Below are 23,870 nucleotides of genomic sequence, written 5' to 3'. Positions count from 1 at the left end.
TGAAAAGGGTATTATTTCATGTCTGGGCTCATTTTTTTCAAAGTCTATCAAAAACTTAAATTCCACTCAGATTACTCTTGATAGATCCAGAGAGGAACCATTTATTTATGTTGGCAGTGGTGATTGAAGACCATATTGTCACAGAGACTCAGCTTTCCCTCAAGGTCAATTAGTTGAAATCTATAGGGAATTAAAATATAGCCCAAATAGAGAGCTACAAATGATAGCCTATAGATGGGCAGCTTAAATCAGCATTACCAGTGGCATAGGACAAATGCGAGAAGCTCTGTTTTCTGCTTAACCTGTTTTAAGTTAGGTTAAAAGTTTTACTGCCTTTACTATAAAAATATGTATTTCTCACACTAATATGTACTTCATTTTCAATGAAAAATTTTGAAGAATCTCTGGTAAAACATGTTAATTGATTTTTCTAAGTTTCATAAAATATTGAGTGTGAGGTGTTTAGTTTATGTATTTCAATTCATTAATTTTTCCAATGTTCACGTTTATTTCTACAGTGACTATGTTACTTATCCAAAGCATTTACTGTAATGCTTTCAAACGGATCTTAGTTTTTGTTTTTTTCCTATTGTTTTTATTCGTTATAGGCTTTAGTATTTTTTCAGACTCTTATCAAATCACCAGTGACTTCTCTCTGGTCTTTAGTACAAATTAAAAATATTATTCCAACCAATGGCTAGTACTGTATAGCTGACTCTCAAACTTTAGTTTATAAGGTAAACATGCCACCTTAATAAGGGAGTTATGTAATTTTTTTAATCACAGTATTCACAGACCCTAGCACTTGTAGATGCCCAATTGATATTTCTTTCATCCAAGCAAGGTGAAATGGACTTTTAGATACATACAGGGAAAGCAACGTTCTTGCTGTCGTCAAAGAGGTGATGTAAGATTTCCAGGGTGGCAAGAGTTGAATTTTCCTTATTACTGAGCACATGTGAAAATAAACTCTTGACAGATTCTTATTTTGTAAACCATGTACTCTAAATTAAAATTGTAGTCATAGACCTAGTTACCTCAGGGGCAAGAGGGCAGAAACAGTAAAGAGTATGAAGAAACTGCCGACAGCTCTGTGGGGAGATCGGCAAAGGTTCTCAGGGAGGGGACTTAATGAAGAGCAGACAGATGACATAACATCATCTAAAAGGAAGTCCTGACAGTCCAAACAGGCAGGCAGGTAAGCACAGAAATTACTCTCTCAGGGGTTAGAAGGTGACCTCAGAAAACTAGATTTGAACTGTTTTGATGTACGTAGAGGTGTTTAAGGAGAAGGCAGTGGCACCCACTCCAGTACTCTTGCCTGGAAAATCCCATGGACGGGGGAGCCTGGTGGGCTGCAGTCCATGGGGTCGTTAAGGGTCGCACATGACTGAGTGACTTCACTTTCACTTTTCACTTTCCTGCATTGGAGAAGGAAATGGCAACCCACTCCAGTGTTCTTGCCTGGAGAATCCCAGGGACGGGGAAGCCTGGTGGGCTACCGTCTATGGGGTCACACAGAGTCGGACACGACTGAAGTGACAGCAGTAGCAGCAGCAGAGGTGTTTAAAGGCTCTGATTAGCCCAAACTATACAGTTCTATCAGAGTAGGAGCTCTGACCAAACAGAGCACTGTTGACTGATTCTAGAAGAGAATGTGGTTATAGAGGAGAGGCAGTGGGGGTTCGATAAAATGGAAGCATTTTTCCCTGAGGTACTAATGGTATATCTGGTAAAGAATCTGCCTGCAATGCAGGGTACCCAGATTCAGTCCCTGAGTCAGGGAGATCCCCTGGAGAAGGGAATGGCTACCCACTCCAGTATTCTTGCCTGGAGAATCCCATGAACAGAGGATCCTGGCAAGCGATAGTCCCTGGAGTCACAAGAGTTGGACACAACTTAGTGACTAAGCCATCACCACCGATGGCATGAAGCCAAAAAGAAAAGTAAAAGGATTCTGTTTAATGGTGACAGAGAAAGGCAGAGTTTCTCAACCAGACCATTTGTGAGTCTGGAACACTGAGAGGTCAGCTTTGAGTGCTGGTTGGAAATGGTATTTTCTGTGTGATGTGATCACTGAAATCTTTAGCTCAGGAGTGTTTTTGGCAGATGTTGGAATCTGATCAAGCAGGTCCTTTGAGGAAAATGTATCTTCATGAAACTAATTCTGTCAATGGGGACTTGGCAATTAGTTAATAAATAAAACAAGATTAACTATGATTCCAAAATGTGAAATGTGGTTAGAGCAGCGATGGGTCTGCCTTCCTCTGTTTGAATTATTACTCTGAGTACTATTCACAGTCAAGAGAATGTCAGGAGTCTTGGCTCCATCCAGCCTTGTGGCTCATGGGAATTGACTCCTCTGTCATAGATCTGGGATTCTGAAATCAAAGGCATTTTCCTTCTCTACCTCCATTCATATCCTTTACTGAAGAAATTGAATATCTCTGCCACACTCAATGGCTGGGTCCCTACTAATGCAGTCATTTTGCTATGCTCCCCTCAGGATGTATACAGCAATTTTTATCCTAGGATAATAGTGGCACTTCTGGGTATTAGGGGGATGTCTGAAAGTGTGCACAGTTGGCTGTCCACTGGGTAGGGTGGAAGTCAAAATTATATGAAACAGGGAATGTGATTGTCTTGGTTCTCACAGATTACTACCTGTAGTAGTTGAAATGAGCTTGTATGGCATGTGAACCCAGACTCCACCCATCAGACAGAGAACTCTTATGTCATCGTAATAATAGGCCAGGAAACATGTGAAGAACTCTAGGTAAAAACTTATTTTACAATCAGAGTTAACACAACATGATAACACAGCAAATTTCTCAGGCCATGCACATTGTGTCAATGTGCATTTTGGGAAGGTTAATTTACAATAGCATGCAGTATCATAGAGGACACTTAGTAAGTAGAAAGTTAACTGTTTAATAGTTAAACAGAAAGTTTAACTGTTTTTTGTCTTTGGAAAAAAATAGCATATTAAACAACAAAACACTTCTTTCTATATATTTTAAAATATAGAGCACACCATCTGAAAAGATTAATCACAGCAGAGCTCTGCATCACCACAGTAACTTACTGGATGACAAAAATCTCCTTTCGTCTAAAGAAAAATGAAGAGTATCTGAAAGTAAAGATTAATTTTTTAGTATAAAAACACACACTGCATTGTTTTTTTACTTGCTGCTATAAGAACATGAGCATGAAATATCTTGGATTTCATTCTACTGTAGGACATTTCTTGTCCCAAATTCACATTTTGTTCAGACATTTCTTATCTGGATTCATATAGTTTTACCATTGCTTGCAAAATAGTTTAAGACAGAAGTAAAATTAACGACCAGAATCTGTCAGAGAACTGATGGAAATTAAAATGCTAACAATTTTACACAGTATTTCATGTATTAGTCAAATTTTGTGTATTCTTAGTGAAGTCATAGGAATTGCACAGGAATTGCACTACTAAATATTTTTCAATGTTGTAAAGTAAAATAAATAATTTAAATAAAAAAATAAATACTTTTCAGTTTCTGTAAGGTTGAACCTATACTATAGTGAAAGAGGAGAGTGAAAAAGTTGACTTAAAGCTCAACATTCAGAAAACTAAGATCATAGCATCTGGTCCCATCACTTCATGGGAAATAGATGGGGAAACAGTGGAAACAGTGTCAGACTTCATTTTGGGGGGCTCCAAAATCACTGCAGATGGTGATTGCAGCCATGAAATTAAAAGACACTTACTCCTTGGAAGGAAAGTTGTGACCAACCTAGATAGCATATTAAAAAGCAGAGACATTACTTTGCCAACAAAGGTCCATCTGGTCAAGGCTTTGGTTTTTCCAGTGGTCATGTATGGATGTGAGAGTTGGACTATGAAGAAAGCTGAGTGCCGAAGAATTGATGCTTTTGAACTGTGGTGTTGGAGAAGACTCTTGAGAGTCCCTTGGACTGCAAGGAGATCCAACCAGTCCATCCTAAAGGAGATCAGTCCTGGGTGTTCACTGGAGGGACTGATGCTGAGGCTGAAACTCCAATACTTTGGCCACCTGATGTGAAGAGTTGACTCACTGGAAAAGACCCTGATGCTGGGAGGGATTGGGAGTAGGAGGAGAAGGGGATGACAGAGGATCAGATGGTTGGATGGCATCACCAACTCGATGGACATGAGTTTGAGTAAACTCCAGGAGTTGGTGATGGACAGGGAGGCCTGGCGTGCTGCGATTCATGGGGTCGCAAAGAGTCGGGCACGATTGAGCAACTGAACTGAACTGAACCTATACTAAAGTGCTATCATTCTTTTCCCCATATCACTGGAGAATAAGTAATTCAAAAGAAGCAGTTCTTAGAATAGAAAAGAAAATACTACTTGAATGAAGAAAATACTCTGCATAGAAAATACTACTTGAAGAAGGATATCACGGGCCCTTGTCTTGTTAAGTGTGTTTGTGCAGATTCCATGTAGTATGCTTCAGAGTCACATACATGCACACAAAATTATAGGTGTATGTTGATATTTCAAAATCAAACTGACCTGCTGCTGTCATCTTGGCTGTCCTGTTAACTAGATGCATGACCTTGGACAGTTACTTAAAGTCTCCAGGCGTCTTATATTTTTCCTTTGTTAAATGGAGATTGGGTACCAACCACAAAAGAGTAAATGACTTGGCTGAGATCATTACATACGAAATTTACCACACAGTATTATGCTAGCAAATCCTATATGTGAAAGTAGACTGGGGTCATTTTTAATTTTACAATTATTATAAATAACAATAATAATACTGAAGGTATTCTGATTTACAGTTTACAAAACACATTCATAGGATTCTTTTAAATGGTAAACTTCTGAAGGCATATATATTTGATAAAAATCCAATATGCAAACTTCTCAAGTTATTGATGAAAGATACTCTTAAAATAGCCATTCAGTTGTTTGCTTCATTTTGTTAGAATTTTAATTCCACTCATGATTACTAGATTGGGCCTTGGTCTTAAGATAATGCACCATTACATTCATTCAACTAAAATAGGCAAGAAGACTAGTATGGAATGATGCCCAAAATTTGAGGGGAAAAGTTGAGGACTGGAAGAAAAGGAGTATTTGTCAAATAAGAATATTAGTGACACTGATTAATATTTTCTATTTTTTCTGACTTAGTCACCAAAAGAAACACGACTTCTATATTCAGTTTAATTATTAGCCAGTAGTATCTTTATCTTTTCAAAATTCTGTTGGCTTATTTAATTTTGTGTTATAACTCTTCTGGAAAGGCAATCTGTGTTACAGTTAAATTAGTTAAAAGCAAACCACAGGGCTGAGCAGTGTTTTTTCTCTTTAAAATTGTATCTTTTATTCCTTTAAACTTTCCCAAGAATTTAATCCTAGGTTTAATATAGAATTTTTTCCAGCATATATAGATAATCTATACAATGAAAGTATTGCATTTTTTCAACTTCATTGGAACTTTTTAAAAAACTGAAATATAGTTAAATTACAACGCTGTGTTAGTTTCAGGTGTACCTCACAGTGATTCCATTATATATATATATATATATATATATATATATATATATATATATATATATATATATATATATATATTATAGTTTCTTCAGATTCTTTTTCCTTAGAGATTATTACAGTACTGAGTATAGTTCCCTGTGCTGGATAGTAGGTTCTTGTTGGTTATCTGTTTTACATATAGTAGTGTGTGTATGTTCATCTCAAACTCCTAATTTATCCCTCACCCTTCCCTTTTCCCTTTGGTAACCACGAGTTTGTTTTCTCTGTCAGTGAGTCTATTTCTGTTTTGTAAATAAGTTCATTTGCATCTTTTTTTTTTTTTTTAAGATTCCATATATAAATGATATCCTATGCTATCTGTCTGGCTTACTTCACTTAGTATGATAATTTCTAGGTACATCCATGTTGCAGCAAATGGCATTATTTCATTCTTTTAAATAGTTCATTGTATATATGTTTCACATCTTCTTTATCTGTTGATGGACATTTAGAGTGCTTCTATGTCTTGGCTATTGTAAATAGTGCTTCAGTTAACATTGGGGTGCATGTTATCTTTTTAAATTAGAGATTTCTCCAGATATATGCCCAGGTGTGGGATTGTAGGATATGGTTACTCTTTTTAGTTTTTATGGAACCCTCCATACTGTTCTCCATAGCCGCCATACCAATTTACATTCCCACCAACAGTGTTCCCTTTTCTCCACCATCTCCAACATTTGTTAGTTGATTTTTTGATGTTAGTAGATTTTTTGATGATGGCCATTCTGACTGGTGTGAGTGATACTTCATTGTAGTTTCTATTTGCATTTCTCTAACAGTGATGGTGAGCATCTTTTCACATGCTTTTTAGTCATCTGTACGTCTTCTTTGAAGAAATGTCTATATAGATCTTCTGCCCATTTTTGAATTTGTTTGTTTGTTTGTTTTATTTTGTTGATATTGAGCTGCATGAGTTGTTTGTATAGTCTGAAGATTAATACCTTGTCAGTAACTTTGTTTGAAAATATTTTCTTCTATTCTGTGCACTTTCTTTTTGCTTTGTTTATGGTTTCCTTTGCTGTGCAAAAGATTTTTATTTTAATTAGGTCCCGTTTGTTTATTTTTATTTCCATTACTCAAGGAGATGGATCAAAAAAAAAAAAAAATACTGCTGTGATTTATGTCAGAAAGTGTTCTGCCTGTATTTTGCGGTAAGAGTTTTATAGTATCTGGCCTTACATTTAGGTCTTCAATCCATTTTGAGGGGTGTGTGTGTGTGTGTGTATATGTGTGTGTGTGTGTGTGTATGGTGTTTGAGAGTGTTCTAATTTCATTCTGTTATATGTAGCTGTCCAGTTTCCTGGCGCTACTTATTGAAGAGGCTGTCTTTTCTCCATTATGCATTCTTGCCTCCTTTGTCATAGATTAGTTGACCATAGATGCATGCGTTTATCTCTACTTTCTACCCTGTTCCATTGATCTATAGATCTGTTTTTCTGCCAGTACCATACTGTCCTGATGGCTGCAGAATAGTCGGAAGTCAGGGAGCCTGATTCTTCCAGCTCCATTTTTCTTTCTCAAGATTGCTTTGGCTGTTCAGGGTCTTTTGTGTTTCTGTACAAATTGTAAACATTTTTTATTCTAGTTCTATGAAAAATTTCATAGGGATTTGATAGGGACTGCATTGAGTCTGTAGATTGCCTTGGATAGTATAGTCATTTTCACAATATTGATTCTTCCAATCCACAAACATAGTATATCTTTGCATCTGTTTGTGTTGTCTATGATTTCTTTCATCAGCATCTTACAGTTTTTTGAGTACAGGCATTTTTGCCTTTTTAGGTTTATTCCTAGGTATTGTATTCTTTTTGATGTGATGGTAAATGGAACTGCTTCCTTAATTTCTCTTTCTGATCTTCCATTGTTAATATATAGAAGTGTAACAGATTTGTGTACATTAATTTTATATCTTGCAACCTTGTTGAATTCATTGATGAGCTCTAGTAGTTTTCTGGTAGCATCTTTAGGATTTTCTATGTATAGTATCATGTCATCTGTGAACAGTGACAGTTTCACTTTTCCAATTTAGATTCCATTCGTGTCTTTTTCTTTTCTGATTGCTGTGGCTAGGACATCTAAAACTATGTTAAATAAAAGACATCCTTGTCTTATTCGTGATCTTAGAGGAAATGTTTAGCATTTCACCATTGAGTATGATGTTAGCTGTGGATTTGTCACATGTGGTCTTTATTATGTTGAGGTATGTTCCTTGTATGCTCACTTTCTAAAAAGTTTTTCTTGTCATAAATGGATGTTGAATTTTACCAAAATATTTTTTCTGCATTTATTGAGATGATCATTTAATTTTTATTCTTCACTTTGTTAATGTGGTGTTATAACACTGATCGCTTTTCAGATATTGAAAAATCCTTGCATCCCTGGGATAAATTCCACTGGATCATGGTCTATGATTTTTTAGTATACTGTTGAATTCAGTTTGCTAGTATTTTGTTGCAGACTTAGTGATATTGGTCTGTAATTTGTGTGTGTGTGCTATCTTTGTCTGGTTTTGGTGTCAGGATGATGGTGGTCTCATTGAATGAGTTCAAAAGTATTCCTTTCTGTGCAATTTTTGGAGGAGTTTCAGAAGGATAAGTGTTAAATCTTCTCTAAATGTGTGGTAGAATTCATCTGCGAAGCCATCTGATCCTGGACTTTTGTTTGCTGTGAATTTTTGAGTAACGTATTTAATTTCAGTACTTGTAACCGGTCTGTTCATACCTTCTGTTTCTTCCTGGTTTAGTCTTAGTTGGTTGTCCCTAAGAATTTGTCCATTTCTTCTAGGTTGTCCATTTTATTGACATATAGTTGCTTGTAGTAATTTCACATGGTCCTTTGTACACTTGTGGTGTCCATCGTAACTTTTCCTTTTTCATTTTATTATTTTGGGTCCCCTTCTTTTTTTCTTGATGAGTGCGGTGAAAGTTTTATTAATTTTGTTTATGTTTTCAAAGAACCAGCTTTTAGTTTCATTGATCTTTTCTGTTGTTTTCTTCATCTCTATTTCTGCTCTAATCTTTGTGATATTTTTCCTTCTACTAACTTTGGATTTTGCTTGTTCTTTCTCTAGTTGCTTTAGATATAAGGTTAGGTTGTTTGAGATTTTTCTTATTCCCTCAAGTAAGTTTGTATCATTAAACTTCCCTCTAATTGCTTTTGCTGTGCCCCATAGGTTTTGCATCATCGTGTTTTCATTTTCATTTGTCTTTGTATTTTTTGATTTCCTAACGATTTCTTCTGTGATCGAGGCTCAGCAGTTTTAAAGAGACAGATTTGTGCTACCAGTGTGTGTGTATGCTTATGTTGCTAATATTTTCTTGTAGAAACATTTCTCACTTCAATGTGTTAATGATGAAAAAGCAATCACAAAATGTTGTTTTGTGAATTTGTTTATCAAATAGCAAATCTCAGTGTTATTTTCTAATTTGGTGAATATAGAATACATGAACCCAAATATTAAATATTCTTCCTAATGTATATAGCTTGTGTTCATTAAAAATATATAGAAAATGGCATAATGAAATGATATCATTATCATTCCAAACAAGAATTTAAAAATTTTCTTTGCATATCACTGAATGTTCTCTTGGATTTATAGAGTACTAAATCTTTGAATTTCATTAATTTTCAAGAAGAAAAAGAATGAGAGAATTCATCTTCAGGTCCTTTATGAAACAAGGTATAATCAAATGATATGAGTTTCCATATATGGAAATTATAGGAAGAATCTTTAAAAATGTATATAGCTATACATGCAGATATAATATAATTTCTTAAGACCCTAAGTCCTAAAGTTGGTTTAATATCAATTATTGTAATGACCATTTTTAGTCAGATAACTCCATTAAAATTAATATTTTAACTGCTGATTAGATATCTAATCATTTCTGTTACAGACAAGTGACAACATATAACACTGAAGAAAACTGGCAGTCCAATTAGTATGAAGAAAGTGGGCAGTTTGGAAGGAAAAGAATTTGCCTAAACCTCAAGCGGAAAGAGCATATGTTAGTTGGGTAGATTTAGTTGGGTAGATTTAAAGGAAATTGTCTAAGTTTCTTCTTGTAAATAACAGACACATGGCGTAAGTTGTTGCTCAACAATTTGGAAACTAACTCAAACTCCTTGATTCTTCACTCTCAGAATCTACCATCAGTCTTTGTGGCTCAGTCCTCATCAGACATGTGTGGCTTTTGATAGATTTAGACTTTCCAGTACCTGAAATACAGGTAAAGAGCCTTAGCGCTTCACTGAAGCATGACCGCATGCATATGTGCACATGGCTAATTATGAATCTGCTAATTACTATTTTTTCTAGTCTTATCATCTAATGTATGTGACTTTATGAACATGAAAAACCTTCAATAAATAATAAAGCTGGAGACAGTTCTTTAAAAAATTTCTGTAATCAAGCAAAGCATATTAGTATGTGACATTGGAATTACCAGTAAGTATTACAGTTTTGGTTACTAGAGTGATAACAAACAAAGAAGCAAAATGCATTGAAAAGTAAAATTCCTAAGTTTGATATGACTAGCAGTAATATATTCCAGTTTTCTATGTGTGAAAGTAGATAAAAATTATTTGAAATATACTTTAAAGACAATTCTACATCTATTTACAAATAAAGTGACATATATATACAAATAAAGTGACATATATAAACAAACATGGAAGCAGGAAAATAAATAATGAGTTAATGTTAAATGAGGCTGTCCTTGAATTTTAAGTACCCAATAATAAACAATCTATACAGTCTTTGCCCACCTTTTCCATTAGCTATCATGACAGATATTTAAAATATATATCTTATCCCTTTTTGATAATGGCTGTGTTCATTGGAGTAGGGGGCAAGCTGTGAACACACAGAACTTAGAGGATCTGACCTCACATGGCCTCTATAGAATGGTAACCTTGAAAAAGAATACTTTCTCCAGTACTGACTGGCTTTTCTCACTGTATTATAACTCCTAAAGATTCACATACTAGAGACTTTGGGGGGATTAATAAAGATTCTTTGGTTTGATTCCTGGGTTGGGAAGAGCCACGGGAGAAGGGATAGGCTACCCACTCCAATATTCTTGGGCTTCCCTGGTGCCTCAGCTGGTAAAGAATCCACCTGCAATGCAGGAGACCTGGGTTCAGACCCTGGGTTGGGAAGATCCCCTGGAGAAAGGAAAGGCTACCCACTCCAGTATTCTGGCCTGGAGAATTCCATGGGCTGTAAAGTCCATGGGGTCACAAAGAGTCGGACATGACTGAGCGACTTTCACTTTTAAAAAATACTGTAAACATGTTTGGATGCTTAGAAATTCACATGAACTAAATTGTTCAAAAAACTAAAATTAATTACACTCCGAGATATGAAGTTTCATTCCTTTTACACTTCACATATAGAAGAAGGACAGAGATCCCAGGCCTTAATTGAGAAAGGGATGTGGAAAGGGAGTTGGGCCCACAGGGGTAAGGGAGAAGAAACTTCCTTTTATTATGCGTCAGGACCCTTACAGAACTGAGGCAGAGCCTGATACTACTGATGTTCTATAGTGCTATGATATGATTTAGCTTGGGCAGGTTACCCTGCAGATCTATTGATCTTTTATGTGTTTAATATATAACTATCTTACAGTCTTTGGAGCACTATCCATTTGAGATAGGAGCAACCTGTATTAGAACATAAACAAACGTAGATAAGCATAAACGAATTTTCATACCCAACGAACCAAAGTACTTTGTAATTTACTGATAGCATTAAATAACTTTCATTTTGTAGCATTCGAAAGGACTCTGCTTATCAGACGACACTTCCGTCTATAGCACATATTAGATATTTTTAGACATGCTGGAAATATTTGTGCAATGTCACTTAGGTAAAGACTGGCTTTGATAAATGACAACTATAAATGATTAATTCCTTTTTAAGTTTAAGACCTTTGGTGCCATATTTTCATAGCAATAACTTCTAAATGTTCAACACAACTGTGCAGGTACTTTGTAACAATTGTCATATGCTTATGAGCATCATAAAATACTGAATCTCATAAGAATCTAAAACTTCCTGATGATAGTTTTTATTAGGAATTTGGTAAATTATCTTAATAGAAGTTTTTCAAATGTGCCAATATTTTGAAAAACTTATGATTTTAAAAGAATATAAAATTTCTTAACATTTACAATTAAGTACTCTTATTTCCAAAACATATTGATGGTACATACTTAGCGCATACTTTTAAATTTTTCCTTTCAAAGATAAATTTTACTTTGTATTTAATCCTTAAGTACTAAGCAATTTAAAAAATGAAGTGTTACTATATAATTTAGACTTTAATGTAACTGTACATTAAATAAAATAATTTTTTACATTAAATAAATAGCTTAAGAAAGGCTTTTATAAAAATGATAAAAAGAATATCATGTTTTAGTTACAAATTTAAATAAACATGTAATTTAAAACATGGACAGGAAAAATCCAATGTAAAAAAATACTATCATATGTAGTGAATTATTAGACATAATTTTAAAGGTTTAATGTATACAAATATTGTCTCAGGAAGAAAAAAAGCTTTGCCGAACATTATAGACCCAGGTTCATATTGAACTCAAAGTATTAGGAAGATTAAGTGATTCTCTGAACATCAGTGAGAAGTGTGTGGAAGATGGAGGTCACCCTTTGAAAGAAAATCTCTGTGACCTGTGTAAATAGAAGCCCCACAAACACTTCCAACAAGTACAGGTCACAATAGGGTCATGGCTCCGGGCCCTCTGGACCACTGTTCGCCCAGAGGAGTGTGCTCACCGCGTTAATCTCTCGTCCTTCAGTTCCAAGTCCGCCACAGTGATGAGCTGATCCAGCTTGAATTTAGTGTCAATAATTTCTGCATCCCGAGGAGAGTATGTCCCACCTTCTTTCTGCTTCTGTCGAATTCTAAAAGTAAGTGTAGTAAAGTTCAGGGAGGAACTAGCATAGAAAGTATGTATTTGCATTTAGATTTCTTTTTAAGACATTAGTCAAATAATTTCTTTGTTGGGGTCACTTCTGTGAACACATTGCAAATTTATAGCTACTCAAATTCTTCTCCCTGTTTTAATTCCACAGACTGTATTCTATAATTTTTTAACATGCTATTTTTAATGAGAATTAGTTCTTCAAGGCCTGAATCACTGACACATTTAAAGTATAGAGTGAACGAGACGGATGTTGTGACCTTGTGTCTCCTCCCTCAAGCTGTCCCATAGATTTATCATAAAAAGGAAATATGCCAGTGTGGACACAGCTCATTGCTATCAGCACCAGTTCAAATAGACAACCTTCCACTGTTTTTACATGCATAAAACACTTACATATGACAAGATACATAAGTGTTTTATATATACTTGGCAATATTTTTATATCTAAATATAATTATATATTCTTTATATAATCTAAGACTATAATATAGAACCAGAAAACTCAGGTTCAAAAATAGAAGTCACATGGATCTTCAAATCAAATTGATGTTAAACATAAAGTAATATTTAGCTTTTCTATCTTTTGTACTGCAAATATTTAAAACTTATTATGATTTATGTGTTGAGGATGATGCAGAAAGTATAACATATGGTCCTTATCCTCAAGGATATAATTTAGTTGAGAAGGATTGGAATGTAGAAAAAGCACAGAGGAAAAATATTCAAATTACAACTTGTAAAACAGTAATTGATCAGTTATGAAATGATATGTGATTACAACTATTGGCACTTGGAAGAAATAAAAAGTAGTTTGACTTGGGTGTCGCAGAAGGCAGAGGAAGCATACTTACAGTTGACTGAACCCAAGCAGCAGTGTGTGAAAGCCTAGGGGACCTTCAGGTGAGGTTGAACTCTGTTGGCTGAAAAGCCACATGTAGGAAAGTTGTAGGGAATAAGAGGGGGCCGTTTTCTGCCCAGATTAGGAGCTCACCCTATAAAGAAATGATTTGGGAGCAGAAGAACACTGCGAATACAGTGGTTGCATGTCCCTTGGGGGAAAGGACCATAGCTGGCACAAGATAACTCTCACCGTCTTCTGGCTGAATCTGAGAACACTATCTAGTGTAAGAAAAATATCTTTCAAGAGCCCTTCAAATTTTCTATCAAAATGATAATTTAAAAGGTTCAAGATGAAATAGAGGATGCTTGGCAAACACAATACAGGACAACATTCTTCAGATAAAACAGCCTACTGAGCTACTTAGGAAATTGGTATAATGGCTATTTTTACAAATGGAAGGTCCCTTTAACTTGGCAATCTATCTTATGAAACTGGGTTTTAGAATCACAGCTAAGATTTTCCCTGTGCTGTGTGCAGCGTTTAGTCACTCAGTCATGTCTGACTCTTTGCGACCTCATGGACTGTAGCCCACCAGGCTCCTCTGTCCATGGGGATTCTCCAGGCAAGAATACTGGAGTAGGTTGCCATGGCCTCCTCCAGGGGATCTTCCCAACCCAAAGATCAAACCTGATTAAAATATTTCTAATTAAACCTAACGGAGTTATAAATACTCAAAGATGTAGAAAGCCTGGCACCTTCCCCTTTTGTGTAAACCTGTCTCTACATCCTACATCTACTTCTTTGTCCCGCTTTCAGATATTGGAGCTAGACTCCTTGGCCAGCTGGTGGGATGTTGAACCATTTTAACAGAAGACACGAGTCATCCGGCAAGGCTGTAGGGACAGGAAGATACTTCCCTTGTGTGTTCTAGGACTGCATTATTATAATTCATTGTGGAAGGCCAGTAGTCCACCTAAATGAGTTCTAGCTGCTTCTAAAGTTCAAGCTGTCTCCATCCCATCAGTGAGTGATGCTAAGTAGATTCAGCCCATCCACAATCGGGCAGCATGGACTGCTTTCACTGTCTAATTCAAGGCTGCCTACCCTCCAGTAATGATGGGCATTTTCTACAGACCAGCTCCAGCTGCTTTCGCTGTCATATTTCTTAGCTCACTGTAATAGGAAACATGTGCCTGTGGTGGCCATTCCATGACAAACTTGGGAGCAAGACAACTTCTTCAGTTTGTTCACATATTGTCCACTTTCCCTTAGACTAGAGCGAGGAGATTTGTTGCAGTTGCTACTTTTGGATCCCTTAGTGTTCTCTTTTACTCCTTTAATAGTTGACTGTATTTGTTCAGTTCAGTTCAGTCGCGCAGTCGTGTCCGACTCTTTGCAACCCCGTGAATCGCAGCATGCCAGGCCTCCCTGTCCATCACCAACTCCCGGAGTTTACTCAAACTCATGCCCATCGAGTCGGTGATGCCATCCAGCCATCTCATCCTCTGTCGTCCCTTTCTCCTCCTGCCCCCAATCCCTTCCAGCATCAGGGTCTTTTCCAACGAGTCAACTCTTCACATGAGGTGGCTAAAGTACTGGACTTTCAGCTTCAGCATCAGTCCCTCCATTGAACACCTAGGACTGATCTCCTTTAGGATGGACTGGTTGGATCTCTTTGCAGTCCAAGGGGCTCTCAAGAGTCTTCTCCAACACCACAGTTCAAAAGCATCAATTCTTCAGCACTCAGCTTTCTTCATAGTCCAACTTTCACATCCATACATGACCACTGGAAAAACCATAGCCTTGACTATACAGACCTTTGTTGGCAAAGTAATGTCTCTTCTTTTTAATATGCTATCTAGGTTGGTCACAACTTTCCTTCCAAGGAGTAAGCATCTTTTAATTTCATGGCTGCAATCACCATCTGCAGTGATTTTGGTGCCCCAAAAAATGAAGTCTGACACTGTTTCCACTGTCTCTCCATCTATTTCCCATGAGGTGATGGGACCAGATGCCATGATCTTAGTTTTCTGACTGTTAAGCTTTAAGCCAACTTTTTCACTCTCCTCTTTCACTTTCATTAAGAGGCTTTTTAGTTCCTCTTCACTTTCTGCCATAAGGGTGGTGTCATCTGCATATCTGAGGTTACTGATATTTCTTCTAGCAATCTTGATTCCAGCTTGTGCTTCTTCCAGCCCAGCGTTTCTCATGATGTACTCTGCATATAAGTTAAATAAGCAGGGTGACAATATACAGCCTTGACATACTCCTTTTCCTATTTGGAACTAGTCTGTTGTTCCATGTCCAGTTCTAACTGTTGCTTCCTGACCTGCACACAGGTTTCTCAAGAGGCAGGTCAGGTGGTTTGGTATTCCCATCTCTTTCAGAATTTTCCACAGTTTATTGTGATCCACACAGCCAAAGGCTTTGTCATAGTCAATAAAGCAGAAATAGATATTTTTCTGGAACTCTCTTGCTTTTCCGATGATCCATTGGATGTTGGCAATTTGATCTCTGGTTCCTCTGCCTTTTCTAAAACCAGCTTGAACATCTGGAAGTTCATGGTTCACGTATTGCTGAAGCCTGCTTGGAGAATTTTGAGCATTACTTTACTAGTGTGTGAGATGAGTGCAATTGTGCGGTGGTTTGAGCATTCTTTGGCATTGCCTTTCTTTGGGATTGCAATGAAAACTGACCTTTTCAGGTCCTGTGACCACTGCTGAGTTTTCCAAATTTGCTGGCATATTGAGTGCAGCACTTTCATAGCATCATCTTTCAGGATTTGAAATAGCTCAACTGGAATTCCATCACATCCACTAGCTTTGTTCGTAGTGATGCTTTCTAAGGCCCACTTGTCTTCACATTCCAGGATGTCTGGCTCTAGGTGAGTGATCACACCATTGTGATTGTCTGGCTCATGAAGATCTTTTTTGTACAGTTCTTCTGTGTATTCTTGCTACCTCTTCTTAATATCTTCTGCTTCTTTTAGGTCCATACCATTTCTGTCCTTTATCGAACCCATCTTTGCCTGAAATGTTCCCTTGATATCTCTAATTTTCTTGAAGAGATCTCTAGTCTTTCCCATTCTATTATTTTCCTCTATTTCTTTGCACTGATCGCTGAGGAAGGCTTTCTTATCTCTCCTGGCTGTTCTTTGGAACTCTGCATTCAAATGGGAATATCTTTCCTTTTCTCCTTTGCTTATCGCTTCTCTTCTTTTCACAGCTATTTGTAGGGCCTCCTCAGACAACCATTTTGCCTTTTTGCATTTCTTTTCCATGGGGATGGTCTTGATCACTGTCTCCTGTATAATGTCACGAACCTCTGTCCATAGTTCATCAGGCTCTCTGTCTATCAGATCTAGTCTGTTAAATCTATTTCTCACTTCCACTGTATAGTCATAAGGGATTTGATTTAGGTCATACCTGAATGGTCTAGTGGTTATCCCTACTTTCTTCAGTTTAAGTCTGAATTTGGCAATATGGAGTTCATGATCTGAGCCACAGTCAGCTTCCGGTCTTGTTTTTGCTGACTGTATAGAGCTTCTCCATCTTTGGCTGCAAAGCATATAATCAGTGTGATTTTGGTGTTGACCATCTGGTGATGCCCATGTGTAGAGTCTTCTCTAGTGTTGTTGGAAGAGGGTATTTGCTATGACCAGTGCGTTCTCTTGGCAAATCTCTATTAGCCTTTGTCCTGCTTCATTCTGTACTCCAAGGCCAAATTTTCCTGTTACTCCAGGTGTTTCTTGATTTCCTACTTTTGCATTCCAGTCCCCTATCATGAAAAGGACATCTTTTTTGGGTGTTAGTTCTAAAACCTCTTGTAGGTCTTCATAGAACCGTTCAACTTCAGCTTTTTCAGCGTTACTGGTTGGGGCATAGGTTTGGATTACCATGATATTGAATGGTTTGCCTTGGAAACAAACAGAGATCATTCTGTCATTTTTGAGATTGCATCCAAGTACTACATTTCAGACTCTTTTGTTGACTATGATCGCTACTCTATTTCTCCTAAGGGATTCCTGCCCACAGTAGTAGATATAATGGTCATCTGTGTTAAATTCACCCATTCCAGTCCATTTTAGTTTGCTGATTCTTTGAATGTCAACATTCACTCTTGCCATCTCCTGTTTGACTACTTCCAATTTGCTTTGATTCATAGACCTGATATTCCAGGTTCCTCTTTACAGCATCGGACCTTGATTCTATCACCAGTCCCATCCACAACTGGGTATTGTTTTTGCTTTGGCTCCATCCCTTCATTCTTTCTGGAGTTATTTCTCCACTGATCTCCAGTAGCATATTGGGCACCTACTGACCTGGGGAGTTCCTCTTTCAGTATCCTATCATTTTGTCTTCTCATACTGTTCATGGAGCAGTTGTTATTATTAAATGCTTCCCATTCTAGTAACCACTGTGGGCTTCTGTCTCCTAATTAGACTGTAACTGCCCATAAAGCATCTTAGGAATAAGTCTTATGCAAATATTCTTACCTTGCAAATGCAAAAACAGCTGTTCCAAGAAGAATGATGGAAAGGATACACAAAGTGACTGAAAGTATAATCTCTACAGTTCGTTCTGAAAGTCCTTCACCTGAAGAGAAAGTGTAACATGATCATTAATTATTATTATATGGGATACTATGTTGGGTCTAAAATATATACTTCGGCCTATCTCTCAATAATATTAATAAAATGTACACATGTGTTTATCTTCTAGATCTTTTAACTTTGGGGCTCAATCCTTGGTCCTCTTTTTCTATCTATACTCACACCCTTGACATACTCATGCAAACTCATGGTTTTAATTTTCATCTATATGATGATGTCTACTTAACTGTAATCTAAGGAACTCCCAAAGTGTATATCCAGTTACCCACTATACATCTTTACATAGAAATGTAATTAAATTTCAAAAATCAGAATGTCCCAAACTGAACTCCTATCCGTCTCTCCTTTCAACTGCATCTTTCTTCTTCTTAGTTGATGGCAACTTCATTTGTTCTAGTTGCTCAGTCCCCAAATCGTGCAGTCATACTTGACTTTCTCATTCACAGAACACATCCAGAATCTCTGAGGAAATCCTATTGACTCTAAGTATACACATTTTTCACTAAAAAAAAACAGGGGAAATTGGAGAGGTAGTAATCCCAAATTGTGATTAGGGCACAAAAGGAATTTGGGACATCTAATGGGGCAAGAAAGCTAAGAAACTATCAAAGGCTAATGGTGTAGAAAGAACAAAAGGTCATCTTTAAGAGGTCCTACTGGCCAAAGATGGAACATTTTAAACTTTATGATGAATAAAAACTGAAACTGATAGAAATATATTCAATATCAGTATAAAAATCCATGAGTTCTAATATTATTCAATGAAATAGAAATGAAAATTAAAACAAAAAATGCTACTTTGTAACCTCTGGTTTTAGCTAAATTAATTTTCTTTCACACTCTAAAACTTTGAAATTAAAGGGAGAAAATTAAGCATTTTCCCCCCTGACTTTCTATTTTTATGAATTAAAAAAAGCCCTAATTAAGGAGAAAAGGCTCCTTTTTAGAGGAAAATTCTGTTTAATAAATGTGAAAGAAATAATAAAATTGAAAATTAATTTTGCATTGCTAATGAAATAACTGACTCAGGTAACAATCACAAATGCATCTTTAAATGACTAGGAGGTTAATAGGGACTTGAACATTTAGGGAATGTCAGACTTAACACCTCACAGATTATTTTCTGGTTATAACATGGGAAAAAAACTTCCAGTGAAGAATCATGCTGTCAGTATCACTAAATTAACTGATCAATTTTAACATCACTGAAAATGTGACGAGACATTATATACCTCCTGATGTGAGGTGTTTTGATCTACACAGCAACCCATATAAAGTATTCCTGCCAAAATGTTCATTGTGCATATTCAGACCTTTAGATCTTATCTCTAATTTATAAGAAAGTAGGAAAAGTAGTTCAAGAATAAAATGACATCAATAAAGAGCAATGAGACAAGTTCAGAACATGGAACCCCTTACAGGACAGCTCTGAGTCTTTGGCATAGGAGTGGGGAGGCGGGAGGAAGAAGTCTCTTCTAGATGAAAATAGATTGAGAAAGGGTGAAAACTGTTAGTCACTCGGTTGTTTGTGATTCTTTGCAATCCCATGGACTATAGCCCGTCAGGCTCCTCTGGCCATGGGATTTTCCAGGGAAGAATACTGGAGTGGGCTGCCATTTCCTTCTTTGGGGTATCTTCCCAACCCAGGGATCAAACCCACATCTCCTGCATTGCAGGTGGATTCTTTACCATCTGAGGCACCAGGGAATCCCGGATTAAGAGACACAACAATCAAGAAAAAAAAATGTGAACCCCTCATTTGATCCTGTTTCAAAAAATTATAAAGAAAAAAAATCAGAGGATGTTTTGAAAATATGTGGTTTTACATAATACCAAGGATTGAACATTAATTTTGTTTAACTGCAACAATATAATAAAAACAGACTTATTAGAGAGATAAGCTAAAGTATTTGGAGTGGAAGATAATGCTTTCTGTAATTTAAAATACTTCAGAAATAAAATGACCAAGGCACAAATAGAGCAGATGTGGCAAACTTCATAGGCACTTGGGGCTCATTATACTATTCGAAACTTTTGTGTACTCTCTCTTCGCCTTTTACTACCTCTTCTGCAAGTAACCTGATCAAGGCCACCATTCTGTTTTGCATGAATTATTGTATGGACACCTAACAAGTCTTCCTGTATCTATCCTTGTCTTCTATGTATTCTCAGCATAGTAAGCAAGAATAATGCTTTTAACATATTACCTCTCTACTTAAAACCCTCCTCATCTCTCACAGACAAAATCCAAAGTCCTCCCAATGGCCTACACCATAGGTTAATGGTCTCTGGTCCCTCATGAACACTCTGGTTCCCTGTCATCTCTGACTTTCCTTCTAATCGCCAGCTGACTTACTGCTTTGGAGGCAGACTGTCTCCTCACTGTCCTTGGGATACACCAGGTCACTTTTGATACAGGGCTTTGTCCAGCTTCTTCCTGTGCCTGGAAAGGGATTTCTCTTGTAGACCTTCCTGGGGAGCCATGTCATTACCTTCAAGAATTTTCTCAAATGTCACCTAGTCAATGATGCCTCTTACAGACTGAATATATGTGTCCCTCCAAAATTCATATGCTGAAACCCTAACACAAATACAATGTGACATTATTTGAGTAAGGGTGTCCTTAATGTTATTTGAGGTCTTAAGGGCTGAGCAGAATTAGTGTTGTTTTAAGAAGAGAACACCAGAAACTCTTCTCTTCCTCTGTGTGCACATACTGAGGAGAGGCCAGAGGAGGACACAGTGAAACGGAGGAGACCGCTCACCACATACTGAGCTGGCTGCAACTCTGTGTTGGCCCCCCTACCTCCAGAACTGTGAGAAAGCAACCTTGTTGTTTAAGCTTTGTCTATGGTATTTAGGATGAGATGGCTGATGGCATCACCGACTCGATGGACATGAGTCTGAGTAATCTCCGGGAGTTGGTGATGGACAGGGAGGCCTGGCGTGCTGCGATTCATGGGGTCGCAAAGAGCTGGACACGACCGAGCAACTGAACTGAACTGATGGTATTTGTAATGGCAGCCTGGGCAGACTCAGAGATTACCCTATTTAAGATGGAAAGTTACAACTCCTCCACTTGCTGTCGTCCCCCTCCTAACTCCTCTGCACTCTGTTCTACTTTTTTCCCCCCTCCATAACCATCTTAACATATCTTAAAATTCATTTATTTATTACCCTACTACCCATCCAGAAGTAGGATTCCTGAAGATAGGAGTCTTTATTTTATTCACAACTGTGTATGAAGTCTGAGAATAATATCAGGCACATAGCAAATATTAAATACTTTAAAAATTTACTGGTTAAAAATTCAGTTTTGAAGTAGAAATTAAAAGTCTTCAGGTTGAAGATTAGGCATTAAACCAAATAACTATAAAGTGTTTGTTTTTTATACAAATAGTAATTATCATCAATTTTAAGTTATATAATTTTACTGTAAAAAGTATTAAAGTCAGGTGACAACATAGGTTAACTATTTGTAAAATACACAGGGATTAATGTTTCACCTTTATTCCCCTGGCTTGGTGCTTATAAATGTTAACAATCAAGTTTCATGGTCACCTAGAATCTTCACCTAAATTTAGAAGACACTAAATGAGCATATAATAGCTCATATAGTATTTCAGTTACACCTTTTTTACACATTAAAATATAAATGGCTTGTTTCATATATTTTCACATGCTTATTCCTAATTGGATATGCTTGAGAAAGGAAACATGAAGATGAATAAAGAATCATCTTTATCAGGTAGTACTGAGTCACTAGACCTTGGAATCTAGTGGGAAAAAAAAATGACTTCATAGACCATAGAAATGTTCAGATTAGATAGATTACCATTTCAAAGCACCAGCCAAGTGAAGTGAAGAAATGACATATAATGTATTAATAAACAGTAGGTAATCCTTTTGGCATGTGCATTACAAATGTACTACTAGGAAAGGACAAAATGTCCTGTGATTTTCCAGTACAAATTTTGATTCACCGCTATGTATGTTCCCACAGAGCATTACCAGTACAGAATGAAGTTATTCTCTAAGTCCTTTCACAGAAAATGGAACTCTTCTGCTTGAAAGTATGAGCATTCTTTTTGTAATACATACAAGTCATTTCCTAATGAGACTTAAAATCCTATGAAAGGTCAAATCATTTTATTTCATAACAGAATGTTCTACTGTAATTAAGCAAATCATAATTATAAATCACTAATTTTTCATAAGTATTATCTTTTGATTAAAGTTATCACTATTTAAACTCAGCCTATGGATCTGACTTTTTAAGCTACTTTTATATCTCTAAGAAGAAGCTTGAATTAAATGAGTTATAAAGCTCCTAGGACAATGTCTGTCTCTTGATACAGATACATATTACATAACAGAATGTGACTTTGAGCTTTATAGCTCATTTATTATGACAGAACTTAAGTAAAAAAGTTCTCTTTTAGCCCTGTACTAGCCATCCAAAATATTTAAATACTGCACAGAGCTTACTAAAAGTCATTCTATGTCATAATTCAAGAAATATCTATTAAAATACCCTACATAAATGTTACTTTCATATGTCAGCTATGCAAAATCTTAGAAGTAGATACTAAACAATTGTTTCCAAGATGTAGAGAAAAGTCATACTTATTGTTTACAAAAAACAAAAGGAATTACTTCATTTTTATGTGTAAAAATAAAGCATACTCGTGTATTAATGCTAGCCTTAAAAAGCTGAGAAGGTGAAAAGAGAAAAGCTAGAAATAGTTTAAAATACTGAGAAGAGAAAATGGTACAGCAAGGATAGGAAGTGTGCAGGAGCAGAAAAATTAGCAATAGTGATGAAATTGAAAGCTACTTGGGTACTTAGTAGTTTCTAGGCAACACAACATTGCCGGAAGTCAGGTTGCCTGGGTCTAAAAGCTGGTGGTGTGCTTCCCCAGCTCTGTAACCTTGGGCAAGCTGCTTAAAGACCCAGTTTCAGATTTCATAGCAATACTCCAATACTTTGGCCACCTCATGTGAAGAGTTGACTCACTGGAAAAGACCCTGATGCTGGGAGGGATTTGGGGGCAGGAGGAGAAGGGGACGACAGAGGATGAGATGGCTGGATGGCATCACCAACTCGATGGACATGAGTTTAAGTGGACTCTGGGAGTTGGTGATGGACAGGGAGGCCTGGCGTGCTGCGATTCATGGGGTCGCAAAGAGTCGGACATGATTGAGCAACTGGGCTGGCTGGCTGACTGACTGACATTAGGGATACACATAAATAGGAAATCACATTACAGGGTTGTAGTGAAAAAATAAATGAGACTATATAGAAAAACACTCATGAAGGGTTTGGCACATAAGTAAACAATGTTTCATATATTAATAACCTTTCTTCATTAATCTATACACTGATTTAATGTACATGATTAATTACATTAATTATGTAATTATGATTTATGATCATAAATGATCATTGATTTAATGATTTATCATTAAATATGATATGATTTAATCTCCCAGTTAAGTTTATGAAAGTGTGACGTGAAAGTGTAGATCTCTCAGTTGTGTCTGACTCTTTGCTACCCCATGGACTGTAGCCCGCCAGGCTCCTCTGTCCATGGGATTCTCCAGGCAAGAATACTGGAGTGGGTTTCCATTTCCTTCTCCAGGAATTGAACCTGAGTTTACTGCATTGCAGGCAAATTCTTTCCTGTCTGAACCACCAGAGAAGTCCAGCTAGTTTATGAATTGGGTGTTATTCTGCTTTTGGAAATGAGACTGCAGAGGTTAATTTGTTAAGTGACTAATTCAAAGTCACAAACTCCATATATGCCAAAATGGCCTGAAACTTGCTTGTCTGGCTGCAGAGTTTACGAGCTTCACTATCACATTACTACTGCCTGTGAACATCATAAAACTTCCCCCTG

At 36.8% G+C, this 23,870-nt stretch overlaps 1 protein-coding gene across 4 annotated transcripts in view; it reads right to left on the bottom strand.

The window, feature by feature from the left end:
- Nucleotides 1-23,870, bottom strand: part of PTPRQ (protein tyrosine phosphatase receptor type Q) — a 291,398-nt gene that overhangs the window by 36,857 nt on the left and 230,671 nt on the right. For all 4 annotated transcript variants that reach the window (XM_065934147.1, XM_065934148.1, XM_065934149.1 and 1 more), the window contains 2 exons: nucleotides 17,854-17,953; nucleotides 12,366-12,494 (listed from right to left, as the gene is read on the bottom strand). In XM_065934147.1, the coding sequence (XP_065790219.1) occupies nucleotides 12,366-12,494; nucleotides 17,854-17,953 (229 nt within the window). The remainder of the gene's footprint in view (nucleotides 1-12,365; nucleotides 12,495-17,853; nucleotides 17,954-23,870) is intronic.

This window comes from Muntiacus reevesi, chromosome 4 (assembly GCF_963930625.1).
Source record: "Muntiacus reevesi chromosome 4, mMunRee1.1, whole genome shotgun sequence".
In the NCBI taxonomy this organism is placed as follows: domain Eukaryota; kingdom Metazoa; phylum Chordata; class Mammalia; order Artiodactyla; family Cervidae; genus Muntiacus; species Muntiacus reevesi.
The sequence above is the reverse complement of the archived record's forward strand: the minus strand, read 5'-3'. Positions and strand labels throughout refer to the sequence as shown.